General features: G+C 43.0%; 1 protein-coding gene across 1 annotated transcript; it reads left to right on the forward strand.

The window, feature by feature from the left end:
* Positions 1–282: 282 nt before the first annotated feature.
* On the forward strand, positions 283–23,545 carry LOC109913803 (adenylate cyclase type 5-like; the record flags this gene model as incomplete). Its single annotated transcript, XM_048592764.1, has 6 exons — positions 283–447; positions 2,737–2,858; positions 9,303–9,329; positions 11,494–11,626; positions 16,203–16,466; positions 23,341–23,545. Coding segments are annotated over 6 exons (916 nt in total), but the record flags the coding sequence as incomplete, so codon positions are not given.
* Between the last annotated feature and the right edge of the window lie 300 nt (positions 23,546–23,845).

A 23,845-nucleotide genomic window follows, 5' to 3' on the forward strand; every position in this document is an offset into this window, starting at 1 on the left:
CACCTTCCAAAACCACAACCACTACCATTTAGAAGGACAAGGGCTACAGAACGACACACCTTGAAAGAATGAAAGGATGCATTTTAAAAATCCACTCAATATTTTAGGCTGATAGATGAGAAACAGCCAATAGGTTAATTAGCAATTTTAAGGCTATCATTGTATGGGAAACTGTATCAAAAAAGGAGAAAGAGCATAAGACAACCTGGGAGAAAAATAGGGTGATGACTTGAGGTGAATTCATACGTAACCTGTGATTCTCTGCTTTGCTTCCTTCTCCAGTTTGTGTGCAACACTCAGGATTTGCAGAGCTGTGTGGCTAAAGAGTACAACACAACTCCAAACAATGTCAATGCCTGTCACGTTGCCAATTCCTTTGCCAACCACACTCTAGACCTAGAGACAGGACTCTGCGGGGGACATCAACCCAACTGTAACTTCCCTGAGGTACTTTACTTCTTGATACAGAGCTCATTCAATGTTTCTGCATAGAGGGAAGCCATTCAGCCTAGCGCCTCTGTGTCAACACTCTGAAAACCTATCCAGTCAGTTCCACATTTCTCCAGTCTTTCCCGATAAAAATGTTTCCACTGTATTAGTGTCCAATATATTAGTTTGAAGTTTAATATTGAGCCCGCTTCTTGCAGGCAGTGCATTCCAGATTATAATAACTTGCTGCATAAAACCATTTACCTCCTGGATCTTTTGCCAGTTACTTCAAATCTCTTCTAGTTACAACTTTCCTACCTGTAAAGATACTTTCTCCGTATTTACTGTATTTTGAACACACATGATCTTCTCTTGAAAGAACATCCCAGCTTCACTAGTGTCTTCACATATTAATCCCAACACTGGTATCAATCTGGTAATCTTCCTCTGCACCCTCTCCAAGGCCTTCACATCCTTCCTGAAGTGTGGAATCTGGTATGGGACATTATACACCAGCTGAGGCTGACCTTCATTTTGATGTTAAACTGATGAGGGGAGCAGCTGACTAGATCTAGCAAAGGTCTCATGGAAGTTAAGCTTACAGCTATTTTCTAATCAACCTGTTCAGAGATGTTATGACACATCACTCAAGCAGATGGGACGTGAAACTGGGCCTCTGGTTCAGAGATAGGGACATTATCACTAAGCCACAAAAGACCCTGAATTAAATTTATACAGTGGCAGTTGTTAGGGAGGCTAATGGGGAGCAAACTCAGAGGGAAATCATATCAATCAACATGAGTTACCACTCACATTTAAATGATTCAATAAGATAAATAGAGAGAAACTATTTCCTCTACAGGTGAAACCCAGAACATAATAGAGTGAAGCCATTCAGAATGGAAATTGAGGCATCTCCACTCAAGAAGTTCAACAACGTTCAGGGCTAAGCAGGCCCCTTGATTGGTACCATATCCATCAGCTTCCACATTCACTCCCTACACTGCTGATGCTCGGTAGCAGCAGTATATACCATCTACAACAGCGGCACGGTGACTCACAGCGCCAGGCACATGGGTTCAAATCCAGCCTTCGGTGACTGCCTGTGTGGAGTTTGCACATTCTCCCCACGTCTGCGTGGGTTTCCTCTGGGTGTTCTGGTTTCCTCCCACAGTCCAAAAATGTGCAGATTAGATGGACTAGCCATGGGGAAATGTGGGGTTATAGGCTAGGGGGGTGGACTTGTGTGGGATGCTCTTCAGAGGGGTGGTGTGGACCCGATGGGCCAAATGGCCTGCTGCCACACTGTAGGGATCCTATGATACAAGATGCGCTGCAGAAATTCACTAAGACTTTTTCAACAACACCTTCCAAAAACACAATCAGTACCATCCAGAAGGACAAGGGCAACAGATGCAAGGGGACATCACCACCTGCAAGTTCCTCTCCAGATCACGCCATCTGATTTGGGACTGTATCACTGTTCCTTCACTATCACTGCATCACAGTCATGAAACCATCTCCCTAACAGCATTGTGGATGTCTGTATTCCCCAAACCCGGCAGCAGTTCAAGCAGGCGGCTCGTCACAACTTTCTCTGACATACTTAGGAATGGGTAGGAGAAACATCCTGTCGGCATTTACCCTGTCAAGCCCCTTAAGAACCCTATATGTTTCAATGAGATCACTCTCACTCTTCTAAACTCCAGTAATTAAAGTCGCAAACTGTATAGCCTTCGCTCATAAGACAATCCCTCTTTAGGGAATCATCCTAATGAACCTTCTCTGAACAGCAATTATATCTTTCCTTAAATAAGGAATTAAATGATAACAGTGTCTCTTACCCAGTGTTAATGCAATTAACCAGTCTTCAGCTATTTTTTAACCTGTTATCTTGCTATTATGTAATAATCTACTTCTTGTCACTGCCTTTTCTGCTGATGGCTTGTTAATGGTTAATCCTGTACCATCTGCTACTAGTAAGCTCCATAACCTAGTGTCACAAGATGTGTTGTTGGCAACGGATCTGCCCAAAGAAGAACCTTTCACAACCAGGTATCAGCTGCGGCCATCTCATACTAACATTGGAAGTGCTGGGGTGGAGAAGTTATATGAGTAAGAATGATTCCCTTTGTTCAAGAAGGTCTATTCTAATTAAGGTCAGAAATCACATGACACCAGGTTATAGTCCCGACAGGTTTATTTGAAAACACAAGCTAATTAAGCCCATTTTGTCTCCTTTCCTTTGGACAGTACTTCACATATTGTGTGCTGCTGAGTTTGCTGGCCTGTGCTGTATTCCTACAGATCAGCAGTATTGGAAAGCTAGTTCTCATGCTGATCATCGAACTGGTTTACATTGTAATGATGGAGCTGCCCAGCGTCACCCTTTTTGACAATGCAGACCTATTGGTCACTGCCAACAGTCTGTAAGTAGCCATTTACAAACACTCCTTTATTTTGCTATTCTAGTATATTTATGATGCCAAGATAAAATGATGTTTAAAAGAAAGCTGATGGCTTGCTACATACAGTCATACAAGCAAGGAGAAAGTAGTAAACCTTTATGAATCACTGGTTAGGCTTTAGCAAGGTGTCCAATTTTAAGTGTCTGACTGTACTAACTTGGGAACAGAAGGAAAGCATTCAGCCCCCCAAGCCTGTTCCATTCAATCAGGAATAAAAACAGAATGCTACAGACACTAGAGATTTGAAATAAAAATAGAAAATGCTGGAGAAACTCAGCAGGTCTGGCAACATCTGTGAAGAGAGAAACAGTCAATGTTTCAAGTATGCTGTGACTCTTCTTCTTCAGAACAGTCATATCAGACTCGAATGTGACCGTAGGTATCCCCACACCCAAGGACTGCAGTGGTTCAAGGAGGAAGCTCACCACCATCTTCTCAAGGACAAAAGGGACAGGCAATAAATGCTGCTTGACACCTGCATCCTGTGTTCCAAGTCAGGATGGCGAGTGCCTTTGAGGAGGACTTGCAGTTGGTGGTGCTCCAAAATATCTGCGCCCTTGTCCTTCTAGGTGGTAGAGATGTTGGGTTTGGAAGGTGCTGTTGAAGGAATCTTAGTGAGTTGCTGCAGTGCATCATGTAGGTGGTACACACTGCTACTACTGAGTTTTGGTGGTGGAGTGACTTATGGCAGAGTATTTGGGATGCCAATCCAGCAGGCACCTTTGTCCTGCATGTTCTTGAGCTTCTTGAGTGCTTTTGGGACCCCACTCATCCAGGCTGTTTATCATATGTTTCCTTGATTAACTTCAGAGTCCATCTTCCCCTCCCCACAACCAAAGGTTTTACAAAATAGTGAGAAAATATGACTAAGGTATGGATAAGGAGTGAGTCAGCATGTCAACAAATATGTTGCAATAATAATATTAAAGTAGCTGGAGGATCAGAGAGTAATTGCAAATCCATTGGTTTTATTTTTAACTCCGGAGAGATAGGTGGTTTCTTATATTCTCAAAGAAAATTGCAAACTTAACGTGCAAGCAACAAACACTGAAAATACAGAGGTGTCAGCATTACGAATAAGTGAAAACAGTTTAATTTGGCAGGTGTCAATACTTTCTGTTGACACATACCAATAAACCTTCTGTGTATGGCCAGCATTTTTTGTAGCTTCCTTACAGTTTTCTCACTAAGTGGGTGGATTCTTCCCAGACTGAGTCATCTTCTCCACATACTTGTTAAAATCAAGGCCTGTTCTGCTCTCTAATAGATGTCAAGGCCTCTGAAACTATCAGGTAAAGAGCAGACACTTGTTAAAGCATCCTCACCAGCAGTCCTATCTGACCCAAACAGTGCCTGATAAACAGTTTGTGACAAGTGCAACCCATTCACATCCAAAAGATCGAAAGTCAAGCATACCTCTGAAAACACTTTGTCCATTAGCAATGCCTCTAGTTCAATACAATGAGATTTCAAAGACAGGTAGAAACTTCAGAAATAAAATGGCTCAGAATCCTGGAAGTCCCTTCCTAACAGCATTGTGGCTGTGCCTACATTCCATGGACTGCAGCAGTTCAAGGCAGCAGCTCAGTATCACCTTCTAAAGGGCATTAAATAGTGGGTAATAAATGTTGCCCATACACCAGAAACAAATTTTAAAAAAGACAGGTTGCATTAATACAATGTCTTTCACACTCACAGGACAACTTTTACAGCCAAGGAAATACTTTTATGAAACACAGTTACTCTTGCAAAGAATGAAATGGCTGCATAAAATTTGAACATATAGTAAGCTCTCGCAGACAGCAATGAAATTAATGATCACATCATCAATTTTACTGATTGATGCTGAGGAATAAATATTGGTCAAGGTACCAACTCCTGTGATCATGCCTTGTACCACTGCAACTTGTATCTGTTATATTTCTTCTATAGACTCAAGTCTTTATGCTTGTTCCTCCATGGATTCTATCCCCCATAGCTACATTGGGGCATTTCTTTTGGGTGTTTTTATTGTATTGTCCTACTAGACTGCTCCTTACTTTCTCAATTCATTCATGGGATATGGGCATCACTGGCTAGGCCAACATTTATCGCCAATCTGTAATTGTTAAGGTTCAACCACATTTCACATGAGTCTGGAGACACATGTAGGCCAGACAAGGTAAGGATCGCGGATTTCCCCCCGGAGAGGATTTTAGTGAACCATATGTTTTTAACAGTGGTTACATGATCACTGTTAGTCTAGCTTGTTACCTTGTACTCCAATAATATACCTTATTGAATTCAAATTTCACCATCTCCCATGTTGGAATTCAAGCCCGTGACCCGAAAACATTTGCCTAAATTTGTGTGTTACAAGTCCGTTGACAGTTATGAGGACAGAGTAAATAAGTTGGGACAGTTCTCCTTGTAGAGAAGAAGGCTAAGAGGAGATCTGATACAGCTTTTCAAAATCATGAGTGAGCTGGATCGAGTAGTGTTCCCCTCATAAAAGGAACAAGAAAAAGTAGGCATAGATTTAAAGAGATCTGCAAATGAAACAAGGGTGAAGTGAGGGAAAACTTTTTATAAAAGATGGTAGTTAGGATATGGAATGCTCTGCCTGGAAGTGTGGTGGAGGCAGGTTCAGTTGAGGCATTCAAGAGAGCATTGAATTGTTATTTGGATAAAAATAATGTGCAAGAGTATGGGCATAAATTTAGGAGATTGGCACTAGCATCCCAAGCTTGTCCTTAACTTAGGGTGCATTTCTCACCCTCAGCTGGCCGTATAATCTTCATTTACACAATGGTATTTGTCATGGAATCATAGAACCCTACAGTGTGGAAGCAGGCCATTCAGCCCATCTAGTCTGCACTGACTCTCCAAAGACCATCCAACCTAGACCCACCCTCCTACCCTATCCCCGTAACTATACATTCGCCGTGGCTAATCCACTTAACCCACATATCCCTGAACACTATGAGTGATTTAACATGGCCAATCCACCTAACCTGCACATCTTTGAGTCTCAATCGCAAGTTTCTGTCTGCAGTGTTGATGTCAGGGTAATATCATCAGTTACATCATTTTCATTAGCATACTCATTTCCTGTTATACTACAAAGAACTCTTCCTTTTCTGCAATGGTCATTTGGTATTTGGTCATTTTAACATTTCATTCGGGAAGTGACAAATGTAACAATGCAGCACTCCCTCACTAATGCACTGGCAGTGTCAGAGTAAGTTTTCTGTTCATGTTCACGAGTTGGAAACTTGAACCCACCACCCCATCAGTCAGAATCAGTGTTTGTTTCAGTCGAGCTCCAAGTGGGGTCTGCCCAAGGAGGTATGAAAGAGAATCATCACTTCCTCACTTTTGCACTCCAGTTCCATTGAAATAATGATCAACATTCAAATCCCATTCTAGGTTTTGAGCACAAAAATCAGGGTTGACACTTCTAGTGCACTTCAGTTAAAGAGAGAACACTGCACTGTCTGAGGTGCTGCCTTTCAGGTGAAGCTTCAAGCTACATACTCGGAAATGTACTTAGGAAATACTTAGGAAATGTAAAAGATCCAAAATCAATATTTTGAAGCACAGAGGAGCTGTTTCAGATTTGTTGACTAATATTTATGCCTTAATCAATATCGCAACAAAAACATCCCGTCATTATTACATTGCTGTTTTGTGGGAGTCATCTATGTGCAAATTGGTAACTGTGTTTCCCACATTACAAAAGTGGCTGCACTTCTAAAAGTATTTCATTGGCTATAAAACACTTTAAAATGTCCATTGGTCATGTCTTTCTTTTAGAATTAGAATTAGCATTAGGTTTATTGTCACATGTACTTGCATAAGTACAGTGAAAATTTTACAGAAGTGTCACTTATGATGTCATCTAACGCACAAAGCTACATAGATACAGATTCTTAGGAATTTTTTTACTAATTAGTTTTGTGCTAATTTTAGTGATATGTGGACATGGTCCATGAAAATTACTTTCCACCTTTACAGCTTCTTGTTTCTCATCACTAAGAAAATATTTTGATTTGACATCCATTCAGTGTTGCAAAGTTACATTACGAAAGCTGTGTAGTAAATGGTTAAAGTTTACCTCAATAACATCTCTTAAGCTCTGTGCTGTGGCATCTCCCAGTATCTCTGGCTCATAAGTAGAAGCTTGATGATGCTGCCCTTCTCTTTAAATTCAGCATTTTAAATATTTTACGAGAGATTTTTAATGTTGGATCTGATTATAATCAAAAAGGGCAGGGCAGATTATGGTTCTGTTTTCCTTAAATGACTATGAGCTATGGTCATTCAGTCAGTGCTATTCCAAGTAGTGCATTTGTCCGAACTCAAATATTTAATTTGCACATTTTACTGAAATCCCCATTGACATTTGAACATGAACACATGTGTTTTTCAATTGATTTTACATCCTACTTTTGCTTGCAGGGTATCATGAAGCTGCAAAATGACTATTTGATGCAGTGAAATATTAATGCAACAGAAAGGAGTGAGAAAACTGTGGCTGATTAATGAGCAGAATCATAATGGGTCTCTGGATTGAAATGTAAATGTGAAATTTGTCGATCTGAATTGACCTCATAATTCATACAGTTGTCAAGGGACAGAATGGTACAATTATTTGTGTCTGTACCTGTGCTTTGGGGTGTTTCTTCAGACTTGCTGATGAACTAGCTTGTGAACAGATACTTACGAGCAGAGATCCTTCGCTCCCTCTCTTCCCCAACCCCCCTCCCAAATCCACCATAGCTACATTGGGGCATTCTGTTCCACCCATGGCTTTATGAGGAACATAAACACAGGAATATTCTGGAACTCCCCAGCAGGAGGCAGGTCAGCCCTCAATGAGGAAAATCAGTTGGGATTTTTTAAGCTGAGTAAAAAGGGTACCCTCAAAGAATAACACAGGGTTTTATGATTTTCCTTTGAGCAATAGAGGCCATCTGTTTTTTTTCAAAATACAAAGGCTTGCATTTGTATTTCATTGACACACAATTAATGAAAAGGTTTTAAAGTGTAGTCACCGTTTTAATGTAGAAAACACAGTAACTAATGATTTGGTGAGGTGGTGGCATTGTGGCTATGTAACTGGGCTAGTAATCAAGAGGTTTTACTGTAATGCTGGACCTGAGTTCAAATCCTACCTGAGCAGTTCACAGAATCCCTACAGTTTGGAAAGAGGCCATGAATATACATCAACCCTCCGAAGAGCATCCCACCCAGACCTCTACCCTATCTTCACATTTCCAATGGCTGATCCAACTAGCCGATATACCCCTGAACACTACAGACAATTTAGCGTGGCCAATCCAACAATCCTGCACATCTTTGGACTGTTGGAGAAAAGCCAAACACCTAGCAGACGTGGAAAGAGCATGCAAACTCCATACAGACAGATGCCCGAGGCTGGAATTGAACCCAGTTCCCCGGCACTATGGAACAAAAACAGAAGTTGCTAGAAAAGCTCAACAAGTCTGGCAGCATCGGTGAAGAAAAAATCAAGAGTTAAAGTTTCGGGTCCTGTGACCCTTCCTCATATTGCCCCGGCACTATGGGGCAATTGTGCTAACCACGGAATCATCATGCCACCTGGTAGATTATTTAAGTTGTTGCTTATGTTAGTGTTATTTAAATTCAATTATTAAATCAGGAATACAAAACCAGTCTCAGTGATGGTAACAACTGTCTTTGATAATTATATTGTTCACTAATGCTGCTTTGAAAATGAACTCTGCCGTCCTTACCTAGTCTGGCCTCCATGTGACTCCAGACCTACAGCAATGTGGTCTTAACTGTCCTCTGATCTGCCCAGTAAGCCACTCAGCTCAAGGACAACACACGTCTGGCAGCAAAGATGTTCACATCTCTTGAAAGAGAAAATTTCAAGAAACAGATCTCTGACTCACAGGTAGATCTTCTTAGTGCTCCAAATGATTTCTTTATCATTTTTTTTTCCTTTATTCATTCACGAGATGAAGGTGTCACTGGCTAGGCAGCATTTATTGCCCATCCCTAATTGCCCAGAGAGCATTTAAGACTCAGCCACATTGCAAAGGATGGCAGTTTCCTTTCTGAAAGAACATTAGTGAACCAGATGGGTTTTTCCATCAAACAATGGCTTTATGGCCATCATTAGACTCTTAATTCCTGATATTTATTGAATTCAAACTCCACCATCTGCCATGGCAGAGATTTGAACACAGGTCCCCAGAACGTTACCACTAGGCCATCGCCTCCCACTATGTGATGTAATTATAAAACTATTCTTTACAAACATACTTACAATTTAGTGGAAAATTTCCAACCTGACCCACCAGAATACTTCGATTAATTTGGGAGTAATTCTTAATGTTTTTTAGTAAATAATTGCTGACTGATTCTTTTTCTCTCCAGTAGTCCCATTAATGGAACATGGACTTGGTGAGTATTCTCCTAAGAATGATGCATTGATTATAAAGTAATTCTTCCTTTAAACCTGAGCCATTTAACATGGTTTTTCTTTGTTAATGAGGCCTGTAATTTTATTGAGCATCGTTTTAAAACCAGTCACTGCATGCAAAAAAAACTTTTCACTGTACCTAGGTACATGTGACCATAATAAATCAAATCAAAAAAGTTCATGGACAACTCAATCGGTTTCTACTGAGCCTCTGAGTTGTGGTCTCTCCCCCCACATCACTGACAGACCCATATGTATTTCACCCTCTTGGACTTGCCTTCTTGCTCATGATCCAGTTTCAATCCAAAGCTGGAGCTCCGTGTTATGTAAGTTTGAGACTGGATAGTTCAGAATGCTAGATCTTGTACAATCCATGTGGTTTTTAGATGACTTTCAAGCCTGCTCCTGCTTTGCTGCCCTTCTACTAAGCCCTCACTCACAATCACAGGCCAGTGGCCCTGCGGTACCTCTTGGAGTAGTGGCCATTGCTGGTATTGCATTGAATGCCAAGCAAAGGATAGGAGTGTCAGGGAAGTGAAGTGGAATGGAGGGTTGGCTGGACCAAGGGTGGTGAGATCGCAATGACAAGGGGTGGGGAGGTGAGTCATTAATAAGAGTAGGAGTCTGGTTTTCCATTGGGTCCCCACTTCTCGATATTGGGTCCCTCAATCAGGCACAGAATACCCAAAGATGAGGGACCCCTCTACATCACCAGCCTCATCCCAGAAGATTGTAGACAAATGAGCCTGGTTTGAGTTTTTTAGATGACATGTCCTGCCCAATGCTGGAGATTTTTGCTGGAGTCAGGACAAGGCCCTTTAGTTGCCCTTAAGGGCTTCAATTAGCCCCAGGTGGGAAGGCTATTTGAAAGCTTTCCCACACTGCACTTGATTGGAGGTAGGCGTTTAGGCAGCTAATCTGCACCCACATCCTCTGATCAACCACAGAACCCTCCCATCTCTGGGAGAAAGGCTGTGCGTATCAAATTCAAGCCATCATTTCATTTGGAATCCAAGTTTCAAACCCAGAATGAAAATCAATTGGGTACAGCTTCTTCTTGCACAGGGTCTGAAAGGGTTACACGAGCATGGTTTTACGGTTGAAGTTTGCTCATTTATGTCAGCAGCAAGATTTATTTCCTCACTTCACCACTTTGAAGTCAATAGTTATTTATTTCTTCAATTTCCTGGTATGATCTAATGATAAATGAAATTAATTTTTTACAGTGCATGCAAAAAAAATCAATACAAGTGAAAATTAAAGGTCAGCACCTTTAAAGCACTTGGTATTTGTTCTCTGGTGTTGGGGAAATCATTGGATTACATTGAAATGACAGCACAGAAACAGAATATAAATGTAAAGCTGGAATGTTGTGTTTTATTTGTCCTGACCTTCTTCTGCAGCTTCGGTGATCTGTTTGAATCTAGTCCTTGAAAATACTCCTTCTAATCCAAGCATTAGTAGAATTGTAATTTATTTTCAGGACCAAAAGAGAGAAAGGAAATATCATACTGACAAAGTCACCAAAACTCTCACATGTGGGACCCAGCAGTACAGAAATGCCGATTCTACTTGTGACATTTCCTGTTCCTGTATATTATGGTGGAGACATACTGAGAAATTAGGGGAACCAGTCTCTGAAGGATTCAGGACTGAAGCTATCATTAGGCTCTTGTATTCACTGGAAATCCAATAACCTAATGCTGCATTATTGCAGCAGAGGTTAGACTGGATGCTTACAATGTACATCCATTCTCTATGAAAGCAGACAGTATCATCAGGCTGAGACAATAAACAAAAATATATTTATGTTTTATATCATACAGAGAAAAACGTAAAACAATATTAAAATAATGTGACTTATGCAATCGTTTAAATTGTCTAAAAACGTTAATATACAAAGTTTGAAGAATCATTTAACTCAGACATGGAGCCAATGTGACTTGGAGAGTGGAGATGCGAGGAAAGAGCTTTAGAAACAAATTGAAGCTTGATTGTTAAGCACTGAACTCCAGTAAGTTTTGCAGCTCTTAACTTGCTCATGTGTGACCCAATCACTTTTTTTCTGGCTGTAGTGTGAGAACTCAGCAAAGAAAATCCTTTGGTTATGGCTGTTAGCTTGAATTATTTCCTTCCTTGTGACAGCTCCTTGAAGTTCTCGAAGGTAGCCTTGAAGATCATGACTCCTATTGTAATCACGGTGTTTGTTCTGGCACTGTATCTCCACGCTCAGCAGGTAGAATCAACTGCCAGGTTGGACTTCCTCTGGAAACTGCAGGTAGGAAGTCAGCCACAACCTTTATTCTGGTGCCAAGTTTCCCTTGATGCCAAGTCATGTCTGTAACTCCCTCCTGTAACTCCTGTCGTTGACCAACAGGTTGAAAAGCCTCTTGTCAATATGAAATGATTTCTCACCTTTTGAACTGGTGCTTGATGAGCTATTCACATCAGCAAGTTTCCCAATCTGCGTAGGTGTTAGTTGATCTCATTCAGCAATATGACGGATAAAATTAGCTTCAGTGCCATTCAACTACACATGGGTTGGGGGAAAGTGGGGGAATTTTTTGCCAGTGACTCCAATTTGAAAACAACGAAAGACATCCTTAGTCAGTTCAACAATGATACAATGTCCAAATGTGATCCACATAATGATGATTTAGGGCCATACGTTGACAAGTGAGAGAGGAATAAGAGGACCACATTAGTTCTTTACAAATGTTTCTAAAGATTTGTGGGGTGTGGTTGATAAGAGGCAGAGTGTACAATCAAAAGGAAATGGAACAACTGAAATAAAGAAATTAACTTTGTAGTGTGTTGGAAGTGGCTCTGCATTTATCTCAATGAATCAGAAGGTTGTGGGCTCAAGTCCTACTCTGGAGTTTCGAACATGTAATTATTCATGACATTCCAGTGCAACAGTGAAGAGGTGTTAGAATATTGTCTTTGTTATGATCTCTGCCGTATGAACTGGTAATGCTTGATAAGAAATTTGAACTTCTGGTTAAAAACTAAATGAATGGCACATCAAGATTTAAAACCTTTACTGTAATAAATGACTACAATGACTATTAGCATAGCACTATTTTCTTTTTGTAGGCAACTTACACAATAACCTACAGGGAGGACCATTTCCTGTTTATACGTATCACATATTGCCCTCCCCTCTCCATGCAATTACACTCATTCTGGCAAATAGTCCACAGCTGATCCCAGCTTCCAATGGGTTTTGTATCTCCACTTCACCAAGGATTAATTTAAAGTGACCATTTGCAGACGTGTTCCTCAGTTTTCAGAGTTTCTTAAATCTACCATCAACTGCCGTATTCCCATGACCGTCCTTATCCAAAGTCATACCCAATATAATACCTTTTTGGGACTTTAATAAACTAGGAGTCTGCTCATCACAAAATGAGGAGCTGCTGCCATGGTCTCCAGGTGTAATGGTCTTGCACCTGCTTCTCAGTGAAACAATGAAAGCATTCCTTTGATCTACAACAATCAAACCTTTTCTGATGAAGGGTCTAGGCCCGAAACGTCAGCCTCTCTGCTCCTGTGATGCTGCTTGGCCTGCTGTGTTCGTCCAGCCCTGCACCTTGTTGTCTCGGATTCTCCAGCATCTGCAGTTCCTACTATCTCTGTCAGGCAGATTTCTTAACAGGTCATGTGACCCCATATATCAACCCTAATTTTAAAGCAATGGCCTCAAAATATAATAAAACCATGAGACACAGGGAGCATTAGTAGGCTTTTCAGCCCATCGATTCTACTCCACCATTCAATAAGATCATGACCGATCTGATAATGTCTTCCACTTTCTGCCATTTCCCAATAATCCTTGACTCCCTTACTGATTAAAAATCTCACTGTCTCAACCTTGGATATTCTTAATGGCCCAGCCTTTTACACTCCTTCTGATCTTCCCTGGCCTGAACTCCTCTTTCATGCCAGCTCCTCAGAGTCCTCAACTCCTCAAAATTAAAATCTATCAACTTCCTCTTAATTGATCCTGCCTCCACAGTCCTCTGGGTTAGAGAATACCAGACACTCACTACCCTCTGGGAGAAGAAATTCCTTAAAATCTAACAAGAAATCATTATCTCCTTATTCTGTAACTTATGTCCATGAGTTTGAATTCCCCCATGAGTGAAAACATCTTCTCAACATCTACCTGTCAAGCCCCTGCAGAATCCTGTATACAAGGGTTGAAGGTGTTTTCTTGTTAATGTTGTGCATTTCACGTTTGAAAACATTTGCAATATAATTTTGAAAAATGTTATTTTCATGTATGTACCAGCTATGAAATGGGTACAAAACACTAACCATAACATTTTCTATTGGCTGCAGGCGGGAATCAACAACTGGTATATATAGAAATGTGTTTTGTGTCAGGGCTGTGTTGTCATTATTGTGGCTAGTGATAGGTTTAGGATAAGGTCTAGGGTTAAAGTTATGATGAGGTCTATGGTTAAGGTTAATGCAGGGGTGGGAAAAGGGCTGGGGTTATTGTTGCAACTAGGGTTCAGTCTGAACCTGAGTTACTTTTGGGGTTTTGGGCTAGGGTTAGGCCTATGGTTAATGCAAGGATTAGTATTCGGTTTAGGTTTTGGGTTAGTGTTGGGTAGCATCATTCTGAAGGCTCAGGCTATATTTAGGATGTGAGCTAGGATTTCTGTAAGGTCTAGCTACAGCCATGAATGCAGTTAAGGTTAGAGCTGGGGATTATTTTTGCTGTTTTTACTTGGTCTTTGATTAGGGTTAGGGATCATCTCTGTGAATGCATTAGGATTATGTTTTGGGTTTTTCTCTTTGACCTTTCTACTGGCTGAGCCTCCAGAAAGCATGATAAACTTGGAAGGGTTCAGAAAAGATTTAAAAGGATGTCGCCAGGCCTGGAGGGTTTGATATATAGGGAGAGGCTGAATGGATGGGAGACTATTTTCCCTGGAGCATCAGAGGCAGAAGGATGACCTTATAGAGGTTTATAAAATCATGAGCGGCATGGATAGGGTGAATAGCCAAGGTCTTTTTCCCAGGGTATAGGAGTCCAAAACTAGAGGGCGTAGGTTTAAGGTGAGAGGGGAAAGATTTAAAAGGGAGCTAAGAGGTAACCTTTTCACACAGAGGGTGGTGCGTCTCTGGAATGAGCTGCCAGAGGAAGTGTTGGAGGCTGGACAGTTACAACATTTGAAAGGCATCTGGATGGGTACATGAATAGGAAGGGTTTAGAGGGATATGGGATAATACTGGGACTAGATTAATTCAGGATATCTGGTCAGCATGGACGAGTTGGACCGAAGGCTCTGTTTCTAAGCTGTACAACTCTATGGCTCTATAAAAGGGAAACCTAGATTTTCCCACTGTCTGTATTTTCTCATGTGTGCTTCTGCCAGCATTTGCTAACATTACTTAGAAGGTCCTGATCTTGAGTTCAAAATTCTAGTGCCCAAAGTGTTTGGTATTCATTGACTGGTTGCATTAAATGAAACATTACTGTGTTGAATGGGTCTGTACAGCACTGATAAGTAGTAATGTTAAAGTTGGACTCAAAACAAGGATAATAGTGCCTCCAAGTGGTTCAGAACAGATAGTGTACTTATTCAAAGGATTTTCTGTGAAGAAAAATGTCTTCAGTTGCAAATTCAGGGAGCTTTCTACAAGTCAGCAAGGAATTTTTGAAGAAACTAAAACTAAAAACAGAATATTCTTCAATTTCATGGCAGAAGTGTCAGTGTTCTACCAAGCGAACCTTTTACAGTGTCTAGACTCCCATAATGAAACTTGAAAACCGAGAGTTAAGGATGTTACTCATGGGATTGAATAAAATGAAGACAGGTGTATTAGTCTTCTTTTGTTTCTTTTTTAAGGATTTGAATAACCAACATATCCTTGAGTCATTAGCTAATACATATGACTGTTATTCATTGTCTTAAAATGCATAGTATTGCCATGTGATTTTTATATATTTTATTATCATTCATTTTGGAGCTTGGAGTTTGAATTAGTAGCATTTGGTTTACTCTGTGTGAATGGGGGCAATTAGTGATAATTTGTCACTATTTCTGGAGACTTTCTAAAATAAACAAAATGAGAAAGTTTCTGAAGTGCTAATGGCAATTTGTTTGCACAGGGAGAATTTTACTAGCGGACAGAGTAAACAGCATTAGCCTGCTTTCAGTTAGAAAAAGAAGGATTTATTTTCTTTCTTGTTTCTAGAAAATGCCCGAAGCATGGAAAGCTTTTGATTTCAGTTGCTGACATCCTGGTTGAAGTTAGATGTAACAACACAGTTTTCCTGGATCAAGGAGTTAGTTCAGAAAAGTTAGAAATAAGCTACCTCAGTGTGATGGTTTAGTTTAAAAGTTCTACACCAGAAGTGTTTAGTTAGAACCGTAAGCTTAGTTGTGTGAATGCTTAAAGAAATGGCTATCAAACTTTCAAGACTGGGAATTGAAAGCAACAGTTAGTCAAATCTATAAATGTGATAATGAGGGAATTGTCTCTAGTGTTTGAATACTGTGAAGGGATGTTGTTGGGGTAGATTGAACATTTTATTTTTATTGTGTGTTTCAAAATCTTACAAATTGTGATTTTTGTAAATGGTGTGGTTTGTTCTATTTTAAGTTCTTAAACTTCAATTTTATTATTAAAAACCAAATGTGCAGCAATATGTGCTTGTGTTTCAGAGAAAGACCACCTTGTTAAATAAATGATTTATTATACCTGAGAGATGTGGTCAGATATTGCACAGTAGATGTGTTCTGGCACGTTGTATATAGATGCAAGTCTGAATTTTGATGAAAGTAAGTGTTGGAGATTGTCAATACAATAATGACTCTTTGTGTTTCCTGGCCCAGGCTACTGAAGAGAAAGAAGAAATGGAGGAACTTCAGGCCTACAACAGACGCCTTCTGCACAACATCCTGCCAAAAGATGTTGCAGCGCATTTCCTTGCACGCGAGAGGCGTAATGATGAGCTGTATTACCAGTCCTGTGAATGTGTTGCTGTTATGTTCGCCTCCATCAGCAACTTCTCTGAGTTTTACGTTGAGTTGGAGGCAAACAACGAAGGAGTCGAATGCCTCCGACTTTTAAATGAGATCATCGCGGACTTTGATGAGGTAAGTGTTGCTGGTGGTGCTGACCTTGGCTGAGTGGACACAGGACTTGTAGCCAATGTATTAGCAATTCTCCAGTCCTCTGGGACCTCACCCGTGCTCAAGAATGCTGCAAAGATACCTGTTAAGGCCCCAGCTATTTCCTCTCTCGCTTCCCTCATTAACCTGGGATAGATCCCATCCGGACCTGTGGACTTGTCCACCCTAATGCCTTTTAGAATACCCAACACTTCCCCCCTCCTTATGCCGACTTGACCTAGAGCAATCAAACATCTATCCCTAACCTCAACATTCGACATGTCCCTCTCCTCGGTGAATACCGACGCAAAGTACTCATTAAGAATCTCACTCATTTTCTCTGACTCCTCGCATAACTTCCCTCCTTTGTCCGTGAGTGGCCAACCCTTTCGCTCCTTATGTACGAATAAAAGGCTTTGGATTTTCCTTAACCCTGTTTGCTAAAGATATTTCATGACCCCTTTTAGCCCTCTTAATTCCTCATTTCAGATTGGTCCTACTTTGCCAATATTCTTACAAAGCTTCGTCTGTTTTCAGTTGCCTAGACCTTATGTATGCTTCCTTTTTCCTCTTTGCTAGTCTCACAATTTCACCTGTCATCCATGGTTCCCTAATCTTGCCCTTTCTATCCCTCATTTTCACAGGGACATGTCTGTCCTGCACTCTAATCAACCTCTCTTTAAAAGCCTCCCACATATCAAGTGTGGATTTACCCTCAAACAGCTGCTCCCAATCCACATTCCCCAGCTCCTGTCAAATCTTGCTATAGTTGGCCTTCCCCCAATTTAGCACTCTTCCTTTAGGACCGCTCTCGTCTTTGTCCATGAGTATTCTAAAACTTACGGAATTGTGATCGCTACTCCCAAAGTAAACCCCTACTGAAACTTCAACCACCTGGCCGGGCTCATTCCCCAACACCAGGTCCGGTATGGCCCCTTCCCAAGTAGGACTATTTACATACTGCTCTAGAAAACCCTCTTGGATGCTCCTTACAAATTCTGCTCCATCTAAACCCCTAACACTAAGTGAATCCCAGTCAATGTTGGGAAAATTAAAATCTCCCATCGCCACCACCCTGTTGCTCCTACACCTTTCCATAATCTGTCTACATATTTGTACCTGTATCTCCCGCTTGCTGTTGGGAGGCCTGTAGTACAGCCCCAACATTGTTACCGCAGCCTTTCTATTTCTGAGCCCTGCCCATATTGCCTCACTGCTCAAGTTCTCCATAGTGCCCTCCTTCAGCACAGCTGTGATATCCTCTTTGACCAGTAATGCAACTCCTCCACCCCTTTTACCTCCCTCTCTATCCCGCCTGAAGCATCTATATCCTGGGATATTTAGTTGCCAATCTTGCCCTTCCCTCAACCAAGTCTCAGTCATAGCGATAACATCATACTCCCAGGTACTAATCCAAGCCCTAAGTTCATCTGCCTTAGCTACTACACTTCTCGCATTAAAGCAAATGCATCTCAGACCACCTGTCCCTTTGCGTTCATCATCTGCTCTCTGCCTACTCTTCCCCTCAGTCACACTGACTGCATTATCTAGTTCCTTACAGGCTTTAGTTACTACCTCCTTACTGCCCACTAACCTCCTCATTTGGTTCCCATCCCCCTGCCACATTAGTTTAAACCCTCCCCAACAGTGTTAGCAAAAGCACCCCCTAGGACATTGGTTCCAGTCCTGCCCAGGTGTAGACCATCCGATTTGTAATAGTCCCACCTCCCCCACAACCGGTCCCAATGTCCCAAAAATCTGAACCCCTCCCTCCTGCACCATCTCTCAAGCCACTCATTTATCCTGCCTATTCTTTCATTTCTACTCTGACTAGCACGTGGCACTGGTAGCAGTCCTGAGATTACTACCTCTGAGGTCCTACTTTGTAACTTGGCTCCTAACTCCCTAAATTCTGCTTGTAGGACCTCATCCCATTTTTTACCTATATCATTGGTGCCTATATACACCACGACAGCTGGCTGTTCACCCTCCCCCTTCAGAATGTCGTACAGTCGATCTGAGACATTCCTGACCCATCCACCTGGGAGGCAACATACCATTCGGGAGCCTCGTTTTCGACCACAGAACCACCTATTTACTCCCGTTACAATCGAATCCCCTGGGACTATAGCCCTTTCACTCTTTTTCCCGCCCTTCTGTACAGCAGAGCCAGCCACGGTGCCATGAACCTGGCTACTGCTGCCTTCCCCTGGTGAACCATCTCCCCCAACAGTATCCAAAATGGTATATCTGTTTTGGAGGGAAATGACCGCAGGGGACACCTGCACTGCCTTCCTGCTTTTTCTCTGCCTTTTGGTCACCCATTCCCTTTCTCCCTCAGCAATCCTAATCTGTGGTGTGACCGATTTGCTAAACGTGCTATCCACGACTTATTCAGCATCGCGGATGCTCCAAAGTGAGTCCATCCGCAGCTCCAGAGCCGGCATGCGGTCTAACAAGAGCTGCAGCTGGACACACTTTCTGCACATGTAGGAGTCAGGGACATCAGCCGCGTCCCTGAGCTCCCACATTGAGCAAGAGAAGCATAACATGGGTCTGGCATCTCCTGCCATTTTTACTCTTAAGCTTAACTTAATCCTACTATAATATCAAATAATAGATAAATAAAATGAAAAATTTATTACCAATCACTCTACTTACCAGCACACGATAAAAAAAAGAAAAAAGAAAAACCTTATCTTCTCAACACACCACAGAGTCTTTTTTTTGGTTAGAGGAGGAGGATGAGTGGGGGACACTACACATGTAGTGTCTCAGGTTTACCCACTGCCCAAATATATCAGTTCACTCACCGTCCCAGAGCGCAATTCAACCGCTCCCACTCAGCTCCGCTGCCGAAAAGAAGGACTTACCGTCCCGGCAGCCTCCTGGTCCTTGCCATCACCGCTGCCGCTGTGAAAATGGAGGCTGCTGATTCCACGCGGTAAGTATTTAAAGTGAAGGACTTACCGTCCCGGCAGCCCCCTGGTCCTCGCCATCACCGCTCCCACTGCTGCTGCAAAAATTATGCAGTAAATGGAAAAGCCCTGGGGAAAATTGATGCACAGAGAGATCTGGGTTTTCAGGTCCATTGTACCCTGAAGGTGGCAACGCAGGTCGGTAGAGTGGTTAAGAAGGCATACGGCATGCTTTCATTCATCGAACGGGGCATTGAATACAAGAGTTGGCAGGTCATGTTACAGTTGTATAGGACTTTGGTTCGACCACATTTGGAATACTGCGTACAGTTCTGGTCGCCACATTACCAAAAGGATGTGGGGTCCAACCTCATCGTTCCCCAACCCCGCACCGCCCGCTTCTATCTCCTTCCCAAGATCCATAAACCTGACTGCCCTGGTCGACCCATTGTCTCCGCCTGCTCTTGCCCCACCGAACTTATCTCCACCTATCTCGACTCCATTTTCTCCCCATTAGTCCAGGAACTCCCTACTTAAGTCCGTGACACCACCCACGCCCTCCACCTCCTCCAGAACTTCCAATTCCCCGGTCCCCAACACCTCATCTTTACCATGGACGTCCAGTCCCAATACACCTGCATTCTCCATACAGATGGCCTGAAGGCCCTCCGCTTCTTCCTGTCCCGCAGGCCGGACCAGTCCCCCTCCACTGACACCCTCATCCGCTTAGCCGAACTCGTCTTCACCCTCAACAACGTCTCTTTCAATTCCTACCACTTCCTACAGACAAAGGGGGTGGCCATGGGTACCCGCATGTGCCCAAGCTATGCCTGCCTCTTTGTCGGTTACGTGGAACAATCCCTCTTTCTATCTACCCTGGCCCTAAACCCCACCTCATCCTCCGTTACATTGATGACCGTATCGGCGCCGCCTCGTGCTCCCACGAGGAGCTCGAACAGTTCATCCACTTCACCAACACCTTCCACCCCAACCTTAAGTTCACCTGGACCATCTCTAATACTTCTCTCTGTCCTTCCTGGACCTCTCTGTCTCCATTTCCAGCAACCACCTAGAAACTGATATCCATTTCAAGCCCACCGACTCCCACAGCTATCCAGAATACACCTCCTCCCACCCACCTTCCTGCAAAAATGCCATCCCCTATTCCCAATTCCTTCGCCTCCGCCGCATCTGCTCCCAGGATGAGGCATTTCACTGCCGTATATCTCAGATGTCCTCGTTTTTCAAGGACCGCAACTTCCAGCCCTCAGTGTTCGAGAACGCCCTCGACCGTGTCTCCCGCATTTCCGGCAACTCATCCCTCACACCACCTCCCTGCAATAACAACCAAAACAGAATCCCCCTCGTCCTCACGTACCACCCCACCAACCTCCGGAACCAACGCATCATCCTCCGACACTTCCGCCATCTGCAATCCGACCCCACCACCAAAGACATTTTTCCCTCCCCACCCTTATCTGCTTTCCGGAGGGACCACTCTCTCCGTGACTCCCTTGTCCGCTCCACACTCCCCTCCAGCCCCACTTCACCCGGCACTTTTCCCTGCAAACGCAGGAAGTGCTACACCTGCCCCTACACCTCCCTCCTCACCCCCATCCCAGGCCCCAAGAAGACTTTCCACATCAAACAGATATCCACCTGCACATCTGCTAATGTGGTATACTGCATCCGCTGTTCCCGTTGTGGCCTCCTCTACATCGGGGATACCAAGCGGAGGCTTGGGGACCACTTTGCAGAACACCTATGCTCGGTTCGCAATAAACAACTGCACCTCCCAGTCGCGAACCATTTCAACTTCCCCTCCCATTCCTCAGATGACATGTCCGTCCTGGGCCTCCTGCAGTGCCACAATGATGCTACCTGAAGGTTGCAGGAACAGCAACTCATATTCCGCTTGGGAACCCTGCAGCCCACTGGTATCAATGTGGACTTCACAAGGTTCAAAATCTCCCCTCCCCCTACCGCATCCCAAAACCAGCCCAGCTCATCCCCGCCTCCCTAACCTGTCCTTCTTCCCACCTATCCCTCCTCCCACCTCAAGCCCCACCCCCATCTACTACCTACTAACCTCATCCCACCCCCTTGACCTGTCCGTCCTCTCTGGACTGACCTATCTCCTCCCTAACTCCCCACCTACACTCACCTTTACTGGCTCCGTCCCTGCCTTTTTGACCTGTCTGTCTCCTCTCCACCTATCTTCTCCTCTATCCACCTTCTATCCGCCTCCCCCTCTCTCCCTATTTATTTCAGAATCCCCTTCCCCTCCCCCATTTCTGAAGAAGGGTCTCGGCCCGAAACGTCAGCCTTCCTGCTCCTCTGATGCTGCTTGGCCTGCTATGTTCTTCCAGCTCTACACCTTGTTGTACCAAAAGGATGTGGATGCTTTGGAGAGGGTGCAGAGGAGGTTCACCAGGATGTTGCCTGATATGGAGGGCACTAGCTATGAAGAGAGGTTGAGTAGATTAGGATTATTTACATTAGAAAGACGGAGGTTGAGGGGGGACCTGATTGAGGTCTACAAAATCATGAGAGGCATAGACAGGATGGATAGCAAGAAGCTTTTTCCCAGAGTGGGGGACTCAATTACTAGGGGTCACGCTTTCAAGGTGAGAGGGGAAAAGTTTAAGGATATGCATGGAAAGTTCTTTACGCAGAGGGTGGTGGGTGCCTGGAGCGCGTTGCCAGCGGAGGTGGTAGAGGCGGGCACGATAGCGTCATTTAAGACAGATACATGAATGGGCAGGGAGCAGAGGGATGCAGATCCTTGGAAAATAGGTGACAGGTTTAGATAGAGGATCTGGATCGGTGCAGGCTTGGAGGGCTGAAGGGCCTGTTCCTGTGCTGTAATTTTCTTTGTTCTTTATTTCTTTATATTCCCTCATGGGAATAGAGCATCGCTAACAAGACATTCATTTGTCACGTATCAGTAATTGCCTTTGAATTTAACAGCTTGCCAGACCATTTCAGAGTCAACCAAATTGCTGTGGGTCTGGAAATACGTTGGGCTAGACCGGCTAAGGACGACAGATTTCCTTTCATAAAGGACCTTAGTGAACCTGATGGATTTTTATGACAATTAATGACAGCATCAATTCCAGTCTTATATTCACTGAATTTAAATTCAATCAGTTTTTATTTTGGGGCTTAAACCAATGTCCTCAGACAATTGGCCTGGGCCTCTGGAGTACAGGTGTATTTACATTACTATTGATACAGTGTCCACTGCACTGTTGTTACAGAGAAAGGATGAGGTCCAGGATTTGGACCCAGCAGGAGTGTTTCAGTTATACGGGGTACTAGTAAACCACATCTGAGTACTGTGCAGTGTCAGTCACCTTTTTTAAGGAACAATGTAAATGTGTTGGAAGTAGTTCAGAGGAGGTTTCCAGACTAATACCTGGAATGGGCTGGCTAGAAAGAAAGGTTGAACAGGCCAGACAAGTATCCACTGGACTTTAACAGAGTATGAGGTGTTTTAATTGAAACATATAAAATCCTAAGGAGGTCTTGATAGTGGGTATGTGGAAGAAGAATCTGGGAGAATCTATAACTCGGGATTCACTGTTTAAAAAAAAGGGTGTATGCATTTAAAATGCATTTTTATTTCATAGAGTCATGAGTCTTTGGAATTCGCATCCTCAAAAGCCTTTGAATATTTTTAAGGCAGATTCTTGTAAGTAAGGGGTGGAACGTTATCAAGCCAGGCAGGATTGCGGATTTGAGGTACAATTCGATCAACCATGACATTATTAAGTGGTGAAGCAGTTTCAAGGGGCTGAATAATCTACTCCTGCTCCTTGTTTTGTACACTTTCAAGTCAGGATGATGTTTGTTTGGAGGGGAACTTGCAGATGGGTAGATTTCCCAGGTAACTGCTTTCCTTGTCCTCCCCCAACTGGATATTGTTTGGTTCATTGCAGATCATCAGTGAAGAACAATTCCAACAGCTGGAGAAGATTAAAACTATAGGGAGCACATATATGGCAGCATCGGGTCTGAATGATTCCACTTATGACAAATCTGGGAAGACACACATCAAGGCACTGGCAGACTACGCCATGAGGCTGATGGACCAGATGAAGTACATCAATGAGCACTCATTCAATAACTTCCAGATGAAAATAGGTAATCTTAGTCATTTTAGAGAATGATGCCAAAATGCTCCAACAGAATTACTAGAATGGTGTTAGGGATAAGATACTTCAGTTCTGTGAGGACACTGGAGAAACTGGGGATTATTCCTTTTAAAGTAATAGGATATTTTCTAATCAACCTGTTCAGAGATGTTACTACATACCTCTGGAGGAGGTGGGACTTGAATCCAGGCCCTCTGGCTCAGAGATAGGTACACTACACTGCACCTCAAGTGCTCTTCTTGAAGTAGCAAAGGCTAAGAGGGTAAATTAATCAAGGTGTTCAAAACCA

The sequence above is a fragment of the Rhincodon typus genome, unplaced genomic scaffold (genome assembly GCF_021869965.1).
Source record: "Rhincodon typus isolate 14 unplaced genomic scaffold, sRhiTyp1.1 hic_rhity00001756, whole genome shotgun sequence".
Classification (NCBI taxonomy): Eukaryota; Metazoa; Chordata; class Chondrichthyes; order Orectolobiformes; family Rhincodontidae; genus Rhincodon; species Rhincodon typus.